At 34.5% G+C, this 12,030-nt stretch overlaps 2 protein-coding genes across 3 annotated transcripts; one reads left to right on the top strand and one right to left on the bottom strand.

The window, feature by feature from the left end:
* The first annotated feature begins 6 nt into the window (after positions 1–6).
* LOC118752266 (protein suppressor of underreplication-like) lies at positions 7–2,468 on the top strand. Of its 2 annotated transcripts, XM_036487132.1 has the most exons (2): positions 7–650; positions 707–2,468. In XM_036487132.1, exon 2 carries the CDS (start codon positions 734–736, stop codon positions 2,342–2,344), a length of 1,611 nt encoding a protein of 536 aa, XP_036343025.1. In that variant the 5' UTR covers positions 7–650; positions 707–733; the 3' UTR covers positions 2,345–2,468. The 2 variants fall into 2 exon arrangements, with proteins under 2 accessions (XP_036343025.1, XP_036343024.1); XM_036487131.1 differs by having other exon boundaries at positions 7–2,468.
* On the bottom strand, positions 2,445–9,914 carry LOC118752267. Its single transcript, XM_036487133.1, has 3 exons — positions 9,613–9,914; positions 5,153–5,361; positions 2,445–3,114 (listed from the first exon to the last, which is right to left on the bottom strand). The coding sequence occupies exons 1-3, from the start codon at positions 9,798–9,800 to the stop codon at positions 2,933–2,935; spliced, it is 579 nt and encodes a 192-aa protein (XP_036343026.1). The 5' UTR covers positions 9,801–9,914; the 3' UTR covers positions 2,445–2,932.
* Between the last annotated feature and the right edge of the window lie 2,116 nt (positions 9,915–12,030).

Genomic DNA, 12,030 nt, shown 5'->3' on the forward strand with positions numbered 1-12,030 from the left:
CATGATCCAGTCGATATACGGCCCAAGTCGCATGAGGCCAAAGCTAATACAATCGAACGTCGGGAATCAAAGCGTATGGAGCGCATTTACAATGGAAGTAACAAGAAAGCAAAAGCAACCGATACTGGAAAAGAGTTGAAACCAACAAGACGGCGAATGATTGATCAAACAAAGACGGATAAAGAGACTCTAAGCAAAAAAAAAGTTGTCATCTAAGGACACTAATCTTCAAAACGAGAAAAATCTTTCTCCAAGAAAGCGGTGTGAAGTAAAGCAACCCAAAAAGCGTGATACGGAGACGGATAATGAAAAGGCGGATACTAAAAATGAAAAGGTAGCTAAGTCCAAACAAGATGTAAGCGAAACTCCCAAAAAGCGTGGTAGAAGGGCGGCGAATGAAAAGGTGGAAAGTAATGAAATTAGTCAAAATGTCGCTAAGTCCAAACAAGATGTAAGCGAAACTCCTACAAGGCGATTGAGACAGCTGAGGTGTGATAAAATAATCCGTACTAAAGATAAATATTCTGCGTCACCCTGTAAGGCGAACCGTTCAGTATCCCTAGCGTCTGCGGCTTCTTCAAAAAATACTGCCAAGAAAGAAAGAAACAGTGGCAATAAATCGCTCAGTTCTTCGACGCCAAGTGTTAAAGGTACTCAAAAATTAAAAAATAGGGCAAAAACGAATTCACGAATGGAAATTTTACAGACACCAACTTCGCGGAATACCCGAGGCATGCAGCGCCAGACTCGGTCTTCAGATAGTTCAAGAAGTAAATATATGACGTCGCCTCTTTCCTTAGATAGTATTCGAAAAGGGAAGAAAAGGGGAAGAGGAGTGGCACAAAATTCTGGCAGCACCGGTACCAAAGACAAACAAGGAGATGTTTCCAAATCAACGAAAACGGAAAAAGCTGCCAGTGGTAAGAAAAGAAAAAATATTCATGAAGAGGTGGAAATAGGTGTTGGTGAAAAAGTACGAAAGGATGAATATACTAATGCAAAAAGACAAAAAATAATAGCTGCTTCTGAAGAAGTATCAAACGTAACAGACTCGGCTATACTTCCATTCTCCGATACGACAGAGGATATGCAATGTGGCCAAAAAGTAATTGCAGACACGCATTCAGATAACCTTTTCTTGAGACCACCAACACCGATCAAAGTCATACGCAATTCCGAAGCTAAAATATTACCTACACCAAGTAGTTTTACTGATTCTGAAGTAGTATTTGTACCTCCGCCAGACGCAAATAATAAAAACCAACAGATTGTTATATTATCCAGTTCAACAGAAGATGGCTCTCTATCGTCACAACAATCTGCACAGAGTCGTAGAACTCGGGCACTCAAGCAAAAGAAGTCACTGAAGCGTCCTACAACAGACCGCGAGCGATTAGCTGAATTGTCTACAACGCCCACATTCGGTGAACTATTAGCTAAACAGCAACGTATACACCGGAAATCACCTGATATATTTAGTGCAAGCACAGACCTTGGATTGACTTGCACACAACAACCTGCCGCGGATGGAAATGATGGAGTTGAGTCTTTTAAAGGCTTCAAGATATTTGGCTCCGAGGTCAAACAAATGCAGCAACAGAACGCACACAATTCCAACGGCAAACAAAATAAACCAAAAGTCGTGCTGAGTCGGGGCCGATCTTGCTTGAATATTCTTGAAAAAATGTTTGATGATCCCCATACCGAAGATGCCACTAATAAAACACAAAACAAGCAGTCATCGAAGAAATCAGTAGACGACAAACTAGTAAAAAGGGCGACGAGACGAAGTCAACCAGTGATGCCGTCATTACCAAACACTGCTAATGCCGCTCAACTGCAGCAAGTACAAAACCAGGACCAACCTAAGCAAAAGCAAATCATTAACAGTACCACCACCCAAATAATAAGCGGTCCGATGGTGGACGAGGAAATATTTGAAATTACAAATAATGATGCTTTCGGCAGTGTGATGCGAATCAATTCTAATGGAGAAATATCGCCCGTTCAAAGTGCAGCTCGGAGCCAACAACTAACACAGCACAATAAAATTACTAATTATCTTATCGGTTCGACGCAACTGACACCAACGGAGACAACTCTGGACGAACGTACGCCCAGCAAACGCGTACAAACGCAGTTTTCAGGGACGCTAGCGCGCAGATCTCCGAAAAATAGATCAACACAATCGACAAAACTCACCAAATGGTTTCAGAAAAATGCTACGCAAAATGCCTCTCAATCGAATGTAGATCTGCAAGAAATGCGTGCTAGGAAGCATACCAGGAGCGCAATTGCTAAGCGACTTAAAAGACGTTGTCTGGAGCTGTCCTTCAAAAACTGAGATGAGATGCGCTGAGATGAGATACGCTGTGTATATGATAAATCTGCATGTATGTATGCACATTAATCAAATTAACCTGCATGTATTTAAACAATTTAGACAGTTTTAATGTACCTTTATTCAATTCTATCGTAAATGCACACAGATTTTTATAATTATTAGAATCTAATTGAAAGAGATACGAACACGATTAGTTCAAAGTAGCGACAACACATTGCATGGAATTTTGAAATACCCCATCGTCAGTACAATACATACATATGTAACTGTTGAGTACAAGTTTTAAAACATTGGCCGGTGTAGGCTACATATGTATGTATGCATGTATCTCCATATGCATATACGTACATACATATGTATTAACATATACATATGAAAACATTTTAATTGAAAATTTTAGATACATTCATATAGAAACTAAATACATAAATATATTAAATTAGTTTTATTATTGAGTTTTAAAATTTTAAATTTACATATGTGTTTACACTCCAGTCAGTGTAAATTAAAATCAAATGTTTAGATTGAAATATTTGCCGAACTCGAAGTGATTGAAATAAATGGAATACGTAAATGAATTGAAATTCGTTAGTTGGAATATTTGTTTTTACTGAAAATTGCAGTCAAATTGTGCATAACTGCTTGGCGCTGATATTCTAATTCGCGACGACAGGCTTCACTCAGAAATGGTGGACACTGATACTGTATATGTTCGCTGCAATAGGTGTCCTTGCCGGCGGCGGTGCATTTAAATTCGCTTGTCGAGTGTACTGTAAAATAATTATGAAGGTTAATTTGAAAATACCTGTAATAATTACTTAAATTCGTCTCGAGTAGTAATGCAAATGAGATTTAATTATTAAGATTTTACTGGTAATTCAAATAAAATTTCATTATCAGTAAAAATGTACTGATTATTGCTATGCTTAATACGATCAATAGTCCAAACAACCTCTAAAAAACAAAATTCTAACAGCAATCGTCGCTCGGCAGGCATGCCGAAAATCCGATTGAATTTCTACCTTAAAAAAGTTTCTCATAAAAACCATTTGCCGTTCGCAGGCGGCATAAAACCGAGTTCCATCCATTTTGTGTGACATCAAGACGTGCGCCACAAATTGGAGGAAAAGTTCGGTGCTTAAAAAGCAAAATAGCCGAATGCAACTCAAGTTGTTTTCCCAAATGTCCAGATACATACATACATAGTATGTACTACATATGTACATATGTATGTGTCCTATAACTACGGTGACCATAAATATGGATTCAAAATGAAGGACAATTTTTCAAAAATTTGCCTACATATATTTACGTAGTATAAAAATATCAAAAGAGTATTTATGATTCTAAATTCTTAATACATTTTAAACTTTAAAAATGAATCACGTTTTCTTCATCGATATTAATCTTTTTTACATGAATATTTATCAAATTATAGTAAAACATATTATAATTACAATAGCTTACACGAAAAGTGAAAATCTTTAAAAGATTATTTTATAGGCAAATTTTGAGTCATTCAAAACGAAAACAATACCCTTCTTTTTTTTGTTTTTTTTGGTACTTTTCGCAGTTATTTGTCAAAAATCGACGTCATGAATCGACGTAAACGACGAGTTACAAAGTGCCCTTTACAAAAATATATAATTTGTGCAGGTTGCGCTCCATAGCATCTACATTTCTAATCCGATTTTCATTATCTTTGGCTCAAAGTTTACTGTAATGATATATCTTCTTTATCGAATTTTTAAACTAATGAAAAAAAATAATCAAATAAAACTGCGTATTTGATTGAAAATCTCACTTTTTTCGACTTTGACGACAAAATGCAAATGGTCGCCTGTAGCACTAATAATTTTCATTGAAGTCTCCACAAGTTATATATTTTGGTAAGAGGCACATCAATACCCTTCGAGATGTAAGTCGCTTACGTTGATTGGGAGATTTTTTCATGAGATATTGAAGAAAAGCTGCGAAAAGTACCAAGAAACACTTTTTTTTGAAAAAATCCATCCATTGTCCGATAATTTTAAAATAACGGATAAAATGCGGGACAAATGCAGGACACTTGGTAAAAAGCAGTACATTTTGAGGTTTTTCAGGTTTGGAAAACTACGCAGGACCTACCTTCGAAAAACAGTACGGTCCTGCAAAAAACAGAACGGATGGTCACCGTACCTATAACACGGTGCTACAAAAAAATCACGAAATAAATACGCCCGAAACAATACTTAGTGTAGGTTGTAGCTAGGGCCCAGTATAACTTGAAAAGAGGTTTAATTTTTTAACGTTATTTTGCATGTTGCACTTATCTATTAACAGCTTGACTACTTTTCGTCCTTTAAAAATCCAATATGTTTCGAAAATGTACATATATCAATACAATAATTAGATTATCGCTAGTTTCATTTCGCGTTTTTTTTTTTGTAACACCGTGTAATTTATGCAACATTAAAATTTCTTAAATAGAAAACACAGTTTGTTTCACAATTGCTTTTCTAAATATGAATGATAGGTTTATGTCTGGAATAGCCCTTCGGGGAAAGGATTGCCCCAGGTTTACCGAAAAATACGCGCCTATACGAATTTTTCCTACATAAAAAAAAAAAAATATGGAGCAATTACGACGCCAGCTGAAAATACGCACATTTGTTTTTCGACATTCACAAATGTGTTCTTTAAACCCCAAATGCGGCAGTTATGACGAACGAAGTCATCAAGTTGTGAAACAAACTGTGTTTTCTATTTAATGAAAATTTTGCGTAAATTATGGGACACCTTTTATAAGCGCCGTGCATCGGAACTTACAACAATAGGTGCCTTTGAAGAAGCAAGTCTTGTGATTGGACTCGATCGCATAAATGGCGGGCTCCACTCCTGGCATAGTCTTAGTAACAATATAATCTGCTTTCGCCGTATTCAACCAATAGGGCCAGTGCGATAAACGCTCCGTGTATACGACTGTGTAACGCCATTCATGTGCATGTCCATTGTCGGCGATAATTTTGAAGTCCAAGCTATTTTGTAGAAGGCGAAAAATATAAGCATTATGTATATACATATGTATGTGTATAATAATTTTCTTCTATTTCAATGTATTACTGTAGAACAATCCTAGGTTATTTTGACCAGTAGTGGCTATATTTCTTTGGTTTATGTAATGTTAAATATTTATTTTTTTTTTGATAAATCCAATGTGCAAGTATAGCATTGACACATTAAGTTAAACTTTTGGCAAATAGACCTAAACTTTGGACAAATAAATTTAAACTTTAGGCAAAGAAAATTAACCATGAAACTACATTAAATAAAGCAAGTACATACCAGTTAGCCGCTGCAACAACAACAGTTGTTCAGGAACTGTATTACAGAAGAGTTTCATTTTATTTGCCTAAAAATTAATTTTATTTGCCAAAAGTTTAACTTAATGTGCCAATGCTATATTTAAGCTACATCGTCTATGTTTATGCAAAACCGCCTGAATTCTAGGCATCGAGATTTATGCATAAAGATCTTATTAAAACAACATATTTGTAAAATAAAAGCTAGAGAAAATACAGCCTATAAAGGCAATACCTTTAAAGAAAACCCGTTTTTTCGCTCTCCTATAAAATTTTAGTGCCGTAAGATAGACGGTTTTGCAAAAACATCGACGATATACTAAATGTTAAGCGTACTGTACTAAACACATACCCTGCAGGAAACTATAAGTGCAGGAGATAAACTATAAGTTAAGTTGAAGTTGATTAGGAAGGAAATGTATATTTCAGGGACCGTACTATTATGCTTTTTTTTAAAAAAGGCAATAAATAATTTTTATTTTTTCACCGATATGTTTTCAGTCAAAATTTAAAGTTTTTTGGTCAAACTTGGCTTTTGTTTTTTTCAGTCAAAGAAAAAGTAAAAAATAACTCTTTAAACAATTTTCTGAGTGCTCAGAGTTTATGAGTCTAAAATGAGTCTTTCTTTCGTCATAAATATGATTCTAAGACCAGTCCATGGCAAAATTGTGCCAGGTGTGATAATTGGAGCGAAAAGAAAGATTTGACACTTATTTGAAAATTTGCCGTTAACAATTTCTATAAGATACCCGAATGTTAGGCAAACAAAGCGAGAAAGCTGTTTTATTACTTCACCTGTTTTTAATTTCACCACGAGACCAGTCAATCAGACTGACTCATTTCGGACTCTTTTGGTGTCATAAATTCGGAGTTGAACAAAAGTAACAAGTAACGGTGTATTAATAATCAGAATTATAAAGAATTAATTTTTTTAAGTCTTAGAAAGCACCATATTTCAAACTCTAATATGACTCCTAACTTGGAGTCATATTGGCGTGCTCTTCTAACCTTTATATTTTTGTATCATGCATTATACTATTAGGAGTGTTCGCTATGCAAAAAATTTGTACAAGTTGGTACCAATTGTTACCAAATGTTACTTGCAAGGAGGGAGCACAATTTTGACATTTCATTTGGAGGAGAAGTTGCAAATTCGTGCTGGGAAAATGTTTGCCAGTAAGAATTTGCAAGCAGGATTGTGGCACACGGTTGCATTTTGTCAACATTAATTTGAATCAACGAGTTCGTTAAATTTAAAAATGAACTATCTTGTTGCGATTTACTAATGAAAGGAGTATGTAAATATTCGTTTATTCAATTAATTTAATTAATTCCATATATTTGAAAGGTACTCGACTGAAAAGGCTGTATTCGTAATCGGAACGCACTCGGCACCACTGTCGATATAGGAAATCCGACAGTGACTTCCACAAAGAAATTGAAGCGTATGTTGAAGAAAGTCAAAATAGGAAGAAATATACGTATAGGTCCTGTTTTGGTTTCCACCTGAAATAATTTTAAAAATTTATTATGCTCGAAATGCAACCGTGGGCGCCAGCTGGCAGTGAAGCTTGCAAATGTTTGCTAATTCCTGTTTGCGCAAAACTCAGTAAGTTTCTCTCTTTGGGAGAGTAAGATACCTTATTCTCTGAATTTTGTTACTGGCTAATTCTTACTGGCAGTTGCATAGCGAACACTCCTATTGTTTGTGATAACGGAAGTGAAAATTATACCCGAATACCAATTTAATGTATGGAAAATAATTATAAACAAAATGCACATATGTGACCTGGTCTACGGAAAGGGGGCTTAGGTGTCAAAAAATCAATTTTCACTTTTTGGTTGATTCGGATGGAAGATGAGATGCTTTTTCACGTGGTGAAAAGCAGAAAATCCTAACTTGCTTAGAAGTGTACTAAAAATGTAGAGAAAGAAGAGTAAAAATACGACAAAATATAATTTATTGGTAATGAACAAAATACATTGAATTATAAGCTATAAAGACATGATTATACACTAGAAAAACGTATTATGGGCATTCATTATTACAACAATCTTTTGACAGAAATTTTGTTACCAGCTCCTCCTCCTTTACATCAACAACACACAGGTCCATCTTAACAAAAGTTTGTTCGGTATCATCTTCTGCCTGAGATACACATACTTCGTCTTCATTATCATCGCTCTCTTCATAGTTTTCATCATCGTTTTCATCATCCTTTTCATGGAAATATTGTCCGTATACGGCACTGAACTCCTCATCAACACTCATGTTTCATTTCATGCGAAATGCGAAGACGATAATCAACAGAAACAGTAATCGTCACTTCTTGAGTGTTACTTTTTTAAATGTTCCACACTAGCAACTTACACGATGAACTATAATAATATTCCGACCAACAACAACACTTACTGGACCAACAACAACACTTACTGGACCAACAACATCACTTACTGGACGTCCGGCGCGGAGAACAATTAACAAGATAATGAGAAACTGACGAAACGAGTTGCTTACTTTTAACAGCTTTTTCACAGAAAACTAGTTTTCGCACGTAAGCTCCCTTTTCGTAGACCAGGTCACATATAATTCTTTTTCTAAGGATACAGACATAAAGGGCCGCCAAGAGGAAATCTGGGCCCGGTGATAAATATGTGCGAGCCCCCTACAAGTGGCCATTCTATATTTGCATGTGCACGTAAATAGGCGCTATCACCATATATGCAATACTTTTAAATCGCTAGTACATTCCCCAGCATCAGATTGTCGATATCATCGTACAGTTTCTTAAGTAAAAACACTATCAGCTAATTGCCAAAAAATGCCTACTGCAGAGATCACCTATTTTATGGCATTTGCTCTTGTCTTTTACAGTTTCTTTAATTTCTATTACAATTTCTTCCATTTATATTACAATTTATTTAAAAAACACTAACACACTGAACCATAAACACCAATACACTAACCTAAAACACACCTACAGCCTACCAGAAAAACGGTAAGAAGAAGAGTTACGTTACTTATGGAACTGTGCGATGGTCGATATATTAAAAAAAGAAAGAGAGATCCGATAAGAGAATGTACTCAAAATGACAATTCCACTTTGCAAAATTCAGGAGCGGTTTAACAAAAGTATTGATTTTCAAGAATTTTATACCATTTCTACGAAACGTGGTTTTTCCCGTATAAAATACATGAAAATTTTTGAGCGCATCGAGCGACCTCTAAATATCTTTTAAATTTAAAATCTTTTTTTTTCGGTGTAGAACAATCCTAGGTGGTGGGGGCATAAAAATTTCGGCTTTATCTTTTCACATGCATTTTTGGACCACCCTAATGTGCCTTCATCAATAGTATGTGTGCGACGTGCTCTGCAGATCTTTTAAATTTGTATTTATGCATATATACATATATGTATATATATATCGTCGTTTAAAGTACAAAACCGCGTATCAACAAAATGCAAAACCGAATGAATAAGGATTGAGCCAAGAGTTTGTGTGAGCAAATCCAATTTTTGGCAACCAGTGTCAGTTACGCGGTTTTGCAGAATGACGATACACTGTTTTGTTCTTTAAACGACGATATATATATATGTATCTATATGTATGTATGTACATGTAGTATGTATAAATACACATTTATGCATGTACATATCGCACACGATCTTTAAAAGTGACACAACTCAAAATTACACGTTCGTCAGAAAATGCAATAAAACTATTTCGTAGCACATGTTAATCGTATGGGCAAGCGAGACTATGCCTTAGGTGTTTTCAATAAATTGCAACAAAAATTTTCTCCAGCTTTTGCTTAAGGGTAACATAAATACATTTTTAGTGCATAATTTCAAAAATGCCAAATTTTGAGTTGTGTCACTTTTGAAGATCGTGTGCGATATATATGTACATATAGCTTTTACTTACATAGTCGGATTGAGTGAACGCATTTTACTAAAATCTGCCACATACTCCCAGACCTCTTCCGGTTTACTATTGCCAATCATCGCATCAATCTTATACTTGCGATATCTACTCGCGATTAAAATATACAGAATCAATAATCCACAACCGTAAAGGGTTAATTTTTTTATATTCCAACGCTTCAAGTGCATTTTGTATTCCTTCGGCAGATAAAATTCTAAGTAAAATGAAGCAAAATTAAAATCACTACAACGCAAATGCCGCGGTCGTCTCTCGATATGCGCCCAACGAGTGTCTTGGTTGAACAAAATTTTAAAACTGTTGCACATAGCCACCGGGATAAACAAATAGTAGAGGAACTCCGCACATGTGGGCCATACTGGATGTTTGATATGCGCGATTCTCTTGTGAATGTATGTACATATGAACGTATGTATGTATGTATGTAGATACATATCCATATCAAAATACATACATTAATTGTGCATATCGCCCCTTTCCATGAACAATGTCACATCTCAAAATACCAAAAACTCGAGAAAACCCGCTTTAAAGTTTTGAATTTACATACATATATGTATGTATGTACTTTCATAGTAAAAACGAATACATACTTTCTTCTAATGAGCTATTGTTAATCAAGCAACAGCAATGATATTTTTACACAACATAGAAGAAGAGGCGGCGGTCATTTCTGTATACCTAACACAAAAAAATTATATTTGAGATGTGGCGTTATTCATGCAAAGGTGTGAATTTGATCGTACACATACAGTATCGGCCACATCAATAGCACCCCATTTCAAAATGATATTGTTTGCCGCTAATATTTATTTATTTATTTATTTTTAAGAATTTTCAATAAAAATACAGACTTAAACTAAATAAAAAAAATAATGTAACAAATTTTCATACAAATTTCAAACTTTTTTCTCAGAAGTGTTAGAATTTTTTTGAGTATACTGTTCCAAATGTAGTCTAATAAAGTACAAGTTTTAAGTGGCAAAAAATTACCGTTAATTTTTTAGAATTTTTTTGCCATATAAAAATAAATTGTGTTTATTCGTTATGTGAGGCGTTTATTTGAAAGTGGCATAAGTCATCTTTCAAAAAAAAATCCAGATGCTGATAACACCAATTAGAATTTAACGGTATCTGTTAACTTAAAAAAAAATGCATTGAAATGTTGAGATTTATGAAGTTTTACTATTCAGCGGTATAACGAAAATGTTTATTTTGAAAGTGGTATAAGTTGCTCAAAAAATGCATGTTAAGATACCATGGATGGCACCGAGCAAAAGTCAATTTTGTTAAAAAAATATATATACTCCCAATACCCGGAGCCAAATAGAGTAAAGCTGCGTTTTTACTTTCTCTGACGTCAGGATTTTTAAAAGGACTTTGAAATTTCAAAGATTTGATTAGCTATATAGAATAACACCCATGCCAAATAAAAGATAAAATTCTGTAGAATTGAAAAATATTATCTTTTCAAATTTTGTTCTTGAGTATCCTTGCAAATTTGCAGTATTTATTTATGCAAGAACTATAGGTTAAGGATAAATCGCGTAAAAAAATTAAAGTGTTTAAAAGGGCATTTTCAATATCAATTCGGCCTTGCGAACGAAAAAAATTAATATTTTTAAGTTCTAAATAATATTTTGCTTCATTTGGTACCCATATTTTTATTCTAAATTGCACTGAATTTTTTAAACAAGTTTTGAAACTTATCATATCTTTGAAATTTCAAAAAATTTCAAAAAAAAAACTGGCTCCAGAGGGGAAAACATTAAAATATGTCACGACCCAACATTTTATTTGCGAATTCAGCGTCTTTTACCTAGCACAGTAATGAAGCCATTTTGAATTTTAAATTCTACCACTTTGCAATCGAGTATTTTGACTTACTACATATATGTTTACTTTAGTTGCTTAGAATTTTGGACAGAGCTCTGGGCCGGTTGATGTGAAACGTCCCATTCATGTATACACATACATATATATTTATATACATACATACATATATACAAGAGTTGCTCGTTTAAAGTAATATGATTTAAAGACTATTATATATGTAAATAAATACATATGTAATTTATTCATCAATTTTAGTAAAACACTGTAAAATACGATCCCGTACGAGTCCGGACTAGTCAGAAATAGTCAGAATCAGTCAGATTTTACTGGAAATCGATCCCGTACTCGGTTCTCTGACTATTGAGAGGACAAAAAAGAGAGCAAATACGGTTCTCTCTCTGTCAGAAGTTACCAGTTTTAGACCGAGAATTTTTTGCTGGTAAATTCTGACGATCAGCTGTAGTGTGTTTGGCAACCAAATTGTAAACAAAAGAAAAGTGCACTCTGCTAATTCATTTTGAAAAGTATTTAATTACTTGTTTAAGTGGATTCCAATGAATTTGA

The sequence above is a fragment of the Rhagoletis pomonella genome, unplaced genomic scaffold (genome assembly GCF_013731165.1).
Source record: "Rhagoletis pomonella isolate Grant_MI unplaced genomic scaffold, Rhpom_1.0 Rhpom_scaffold_01357, whole genome shotgun sequence".
Classification (NCBI taxonomy): domain Eukaryota; kingdom Metazoa; phylum Arthropoda; class Insecta; order Diptera; family Tephritidae; genus Rhagoletis; species Rhagoletis pomonella.

Bases quoted from the DNA above. Each gene is read 5' to 3' on its own strand.
- LOC118752266 (XM_036487131.1), top strand. From the start codon at position 692: ATGGAAATTTTACAGACACCAACTTCGCGGAATACCCGAGGCATGCAG.
- LOC118752267 (XM_036487133.1), bottom strand. From the start codon at position 9,800: ATGCACTTGAAGCGTTGGAATATAAAAAAATTAACCCTTTACGGTTGT. The intron at 5,362-9,612 runs GTAAGTAAAAGC...TCTACAAAATAG, and splicing joins CGTTCACTCAATCCGACTAT to CTTGGACTTCAAAATTATCG. The intron at 3,115-5,152 runs GTAAGTTCCGAT...ATTATTTTACAG, and splicing joins CTTCAAAGGCACCTATTGTT to TACACTCGACAAGCGAATTT.